Here is a 5780-nt window from a genome sequence, read left to right on the forward strand (position 1 = left end):
CCATATTTTAATCACATTTTTTAAAGTTTATTTTTGTTCATTTTATTGTTTTTTTTAAAGCATCATCTAACCATGTAACCAAGACTGGTGTTGAGCACATTATCATCTTGACTCAGAGTCCCAAGTGGTGATATAATTAGCATATACCACTGTGACCAACTACAATTGTCTCTTTATGCTACACACTAATACTACGTATTGAAACATAACAGTAAACCCTCACAAATTGTTCTTAAATTTTATTTTCTGAGAATGTCATATATGATTCACCTTTTATATAAAATTGCAATAGAACCTACTCATTGAGAAGATAATATCTGTAAAGTGTATTAAAAATGGAAGGAAAGGAGTCATGTTTACCATGATGAAAATACATTCCAAACACAGAAATAGCAAGGAACAAAGGTGATAATATTGGAAATAAATAACTATGTAGAGCAAGAAAATTAGGGTGGTAGATGCAGAGCCACAGAGAGAAACCATGGGAAATGAGACCAGAGGAAGAAATGAGAGATTCAATTATTTAATACTTCAAAAGCATTGGAAGAACCTGGCACTTTTGTGAGTGATATTTAAAGACTTTAAAGGCTGTTGAGCAGAAAAGTGCCATAATCAAATCTTTTTAATGAAGTTTTTTATTTATTTTTATTTTATGTGTATGAGTATCTGCCTAAATACATGTTTACCCACCATGTGAATGTAGTGCCTATAGAGGCCAAAAGATAGCATTTGTTGCTCTGGGACTGGTGTTACAGATGGTTGTGAGCCTCCCTGTGGATACTGGGAGTTGAAACTTGATCCTTTGTAAGAGCATCAAGTGATCTTAATCTCTGCTACCTCACCAGTCCCCACAAACTAATTTTAATTAAAAATACTCTTTTTGGGACAAGTGTCCACAGCCTTTGCTATTCTCTTAACCATTGCTAATATGTGTATATTTGGTTATTGGTCAATTATGGTCAGAAAAAAAGTTCATGCTGTGGGTAGTAGATAAAATGTGAAAGCATGTAACCTAGGCATGGTAAGCATCACTGGATGGTAAGAAGCATCAAAAAAGAAGCCTGGGGTTTGTTCATGAGCTTCTTGCATCTCAGTTATTGGAAAAAGTGGGGTTACAGCTCCATATGAAACTGAGGATTCACGGATTGCTACAGAACACTCTCTATATGTCTATAAGTCATCAGTGGTGATGCTGATAGACTCAAAGTGTATCACTTAGCTAAATTCTGGATTAATCATATTGCTGTTATCTTTGTTCCCTAGAACTTAAGCTGCTATAATAATTTTTTTTTCTGCAGAGACAATGCAAAGCAGTGAAACAGTGAAAGATAATATGAATCTGTTTGCATGTGAACAAATGACACCTGGATATACTGCATGAGCTTCAGTGCCACACTTCACACTCTAGAAGGATATAAATATCATAGCCCTCACTGAGGTCAGAGAAAATTATTTCACAAGAACATGTGCAGAATCATTAGCAAACTTTCAATACTCTCATTGACTCTAGATCAGTCTCTACGAAAGAAGCAAAAGTTGGAGGCTTAGCTGTAAGTTTGAGACTATGCAAGCCATTTCAGCTTAGCAAACAACCAGCTGTGGATCTTTGTCTTAACATGGAAAGTATCCTGTACAGCATCTTCACTACTGTCATAGTGGCAGAGTTTGTATTTGGAAGTTTGAGCAATGGATTCATAGTGCTGACAAACTGCATTGACTTGGTCAGGAAAAGAATGCTTCCTTCCATTGGTTGGATCCTGCTTTTCTTGGCCATTTCCAGAATGGTTTTGATCTGGGAAATATTACTAGCATGGCTAAAATATCTGCAGTATTCATTTTCATTTGTGGCTGGAACAGAACTAAGGGTTATTATTTTGACCTGGGGAGTTTCCAATCACTTTAGTCTCTGGCTGGCCACCATCCTCAGCGTCTTTTATTTGCTCAAAATAGCCAGTTTCTCCAGGCCTGTTTTTCTCTAAAGTGGAGAGTAAAGCAAGTGCTTCTGACAATCCTTCTGGGAAATGTGATCTTCTTGCTGTTAAATATAATACAAATAAACAAACACACAGAAGAGTGGATGTATCAATATGAGAGAAACACGACCTGGAATTCCAGAACAATTGGTTTTAGGAGGTTTTCACAGCTAGTCTTATTCAAGATGATTATGTTCTCTTTAACCCCGTTCATGGTGGCCCTGGTCTCCTTCATCCTGCTTATTGCCTCCTTGTGTAAACATCTCCAGAAGATGCAGCTAACTTTCAGAGGGGAACGAGACTCCAGGAAAAAAGCCCACATGAATGCCTTGAGAATTATGGTCTCCTTCCTCTAACTCTATGCCTCTTATTTTATATCATTTTTTATATCATTGTTTCCAATGGTACATCAAAGAGGTCTAGATCATATGTTTAGCCTAACTGTTGGGTTTTTCTACCCTTCCAGCCACTCATTTATCTTGATTCTGGGACATGCTAATTTAAGGCAGGCCTGTCTTTGGGTGCTGAGGCAGTTGAGATGTGGGCAAACACATTAGAAACTAACTGTTCTATAAGGTAGTCAAACAACATATTAGGCATATAGAACTCACTCAGTGGTAGAGCTCTAGGCAAGCATAAATATTTAAAAATATATAATTTCTAGAATCTTCCATATATGGTAAATCTCTCAAAAATTTAAAAACAATACTAAAAGGGTGTGCTCTTGTATACAGATATAAGAATCAGACTTCAGGAATGCATACTTTTTACTCTAGGTGTGATATCATATCCCTGTTAACTGAAAAGTAACTAGGCTGATGCATTCATATTTGGATCCAGGCCGAGCTACATCGTGAGACCCAGGATGAAGATATTTTTTCTTTTTTCTTTTTTTTCTCTTCTCTTCTTTTCTTTTTCTTTCCTTCTTTCTTTCTTTCTTTCTTTCTTTCTTTCTTTCTTTCTTTCTTTCTTTCTTTCTTTCTTTCTTTCTTTCTTTCTTTCTTTCTTCCTTCCTTCCTTCCTTCCTTCCTTCCTTCCTTCCTTCCTTTCTTTCTTTTCTTTCTTTCTTTCTTTCGTTCTTTCTTTCTTATCCAAGACAGGGTTTCTCTGTGTATATTTGGTGCCTTTCCTGGAAATCACTCTGTAGCCCAGGCTGGCCTCGAACTCACAGAGATAGCCTGTCTCTGCCTCTTGAGTGCTGGGCTTAAAGGTATGTACTTTAAGCCCAGGCCACTGCCTGGTCAGGATGAAGATTTTAATCATCATCCAATTGAGAGTTATCTCAAATCAATGTCATTATAGGCATAAGCAAAATTTTCACACACTGAAACAATTTCTTATATTTTATCATATTGTTTTGAAAGTAAATTAGAAAATTTAAATAAACATAATAGTAATCAAAACTATAGAAGCTTTACACACATACATGAAGATTAAAATCTAGACTCTGGGACTTGGGTAGATGGCTCAGTAAAGTGCTTTCTTTGCCAGCGTGAGGATCCGAGTTTCAATCCTCAGGTTCAACAAAAAGTCTGGCTTCAAGTTTCAATGCAAAACATATATATGTAATATACAACCAATGCCAAGCGCATCAAGAACACAAAATTTTTACTTGAAAATCATTAGTTGATATTCATGTAGATTTTACTATTTAAGTAAGATTTCACTTGGAACATGCTTCCTGAGCTTTATGAATACAAAATATATGAAGGAAGACATTCATCACACATCTTAGGTTTGGATAAACCTGTTTCTACTCCTGAAGTTGAAATGTGTCAGTCAGTGATGAAGGAAAACAGACACTTTTCTATGATCAGCATGCCCAGTGTGCCAGAAACTTTACTGATGATAGTAGTTTCATTTGTAGAAATCATAATGGGAACTTTTGGAAATGAATTCATTGTGCTGATAAATAGAACTTACTAGGCCAGGATCTGGAAGGTTTCCCTAGTTGACTTTATTCTGTCCTGCTTGAATCTCTTTAGGATATGCTTTTGTGAACAATAGTTGTGTGCATCTCTTTTGATACAAGCAATGGGAAAATTATTTCAGTCTAAGAGTGTTTTTGTTAATTTTGAAATCCTATGGACAGGATTCAATTATTGCTGCTCACCTTGCACCACCTTCCTCAGTGTCCTCTATTCCCTTAAACATGCAACTTCTTCAGTACCCCTTTTCTGTGGACGAGCCAAAGAAATAACAAGGCACTTCTGTGATTGTCTGAGCAACAGCACTCTATTGATCAATGTTTCTGATTTTCATGGAAATATTGACTAATAACTTTATTTAAGAATGGTCAAAAATGGAAAAAAAACAATTCATTTTATGGAGACTCTAGTTTTTTTTTTAGCATATCACATTCTTATTAACTTGATTCTTATAATCATTTTGTAGTGTGCTTGATTTTGCTTTTTCTTCTAATAATGTTGTTATGGAGCCACACCAGAAGAATAAAACTGCATGGCATTTATGCTAGAGATTTGAGCACTATGGCCTATATGAAATCAGTGAAAACTATAGTCTCATTTTTATTCATCTTTATTAAGCATTTTATAAACAGCATTCTCATGAACTTGTCCTACAAGATCTTATCTACTTTGTAGAAAATGTGTTGGTAAAGACTTTTTCTCACATCCTGGTATTTTGGGATGCATCTAGGCATCCTTTTCTTCTGATTTCATGGAACAAAATGTTGAAGCAGGGCATGTTCTATGTGCTGAAAAAACTGAAGTGTATCAAGGAGTACACATTCTCTATGTACTCTGATCAGGTCAGGCATCGTGTGACTGGTAATGTTCTAAGCAGTAAGAGGAGGAAGAATAATGACTTTACATCCATCCTGTACACTCTCCCTTTCTTGAGACAAAACCTGTCTATGGAGGTCTGGCTATCCTGGAACCCAGAATGATTTCAAACTCACAGAGATACACCTGCCCCTGCCCCTGCCCCTGCCACTGCCCCTGCCACTGCCACTGCCCCTGAATGCTGTAATTAATGACATGTGCCACCACACTGGTTACATCCATCCCTTTAACCTATTCCCCTTTCTTTCATTCTGTCTTATTGTACATTATTCAAAATATTTGCTTGTTTTAAATGAAAGGAAAGTAGTTCTATGTTATTTGCATTAGATATAGAAATTTTGATTTACAAGAAAAAATTTAAATCAATGAGAATTTGTTTTGCCAAATGCACCACAAAACAAAATAATTTGTTTTAAAACTGCATTAATAATTGAATAAATGTTAGGCTAGAAGAGGATTAAAATGTGTGAATGATTGTGTGTGTTCATATATGAATGAACAGTTCTACATTTTAAGAATTAGAAAGTTAATTATTTGCTTTCCCGAGACAAAATGTGTATGATTTGACTTTTTTCCAGCCATATCTTTTTTTGTTTTTGGCAAATGACATGTATTTGATCTTTGTTGTGTTTGAAAAAAATGTCCATTGTGCATATAAGATTCGTTTCCTCTATTCACATCACTTTTGATGTGTACTTGGGTTGCTTGTACAACTTACATATTGTGAATATTGCAATGAGTCTTAATGTGCACACATCTCTGTGAAATTTTGAAAGATGTCAGTGGGCATGGTAGAACTGGGTCAGATGGCTGCTTTATTTTATTTTTACTTTGGAGGAACTGACTTACATATTTGTTCAGATGATTCATGTCACAACCGGCAGTGTGTGAATGTTCCTTTTGTCCTCCATCTTGCCCTTGATCATCGAGGTTACAAGTGTGGGCCATCTTGTCCAGCATCACTTGAGCTCCTGGAGGGCTTTAGTTTGATTTTTGTCACTGG

General features: G+C 36.0%; 1 protein-coding gene across 1 annotated transcript; it reads left to right on the forward strand.

The window, feature by feature from the left end:
* The first annotated feature begins 1616 nt into the window (after positions 1–1616).
* Positions 1617–2530, forward strand: LOC114688060 (taste receptor type 2 member 13-like). The gene is given in 2 exon segments (XM_028862670.1): positions 1617–1971; positions 1974–2530. Coding segments are annotated over 2 exon segments (912 nt in total).
* The last annotated feature ends 3250 nt before the right edge of the window (positions 2531–5780 follow it).

Source organism: Peromyscus leucopus, chromosome 3 (genome assembly GCF_004664715.2).
Source record: "Peromyscus leucopus breed LL Stock chromosome 3, UCI_PerLeu_2.1, whole genome shotgun sequence".
In the NCBI taxonomy this organism is placed as follows: domain Eukaryota; kingdom Metazoa; phylum Chordata; class Mammalia; order Rodentia; family Cricetidae; genus Peromyscus; species Peromyscus leucopus.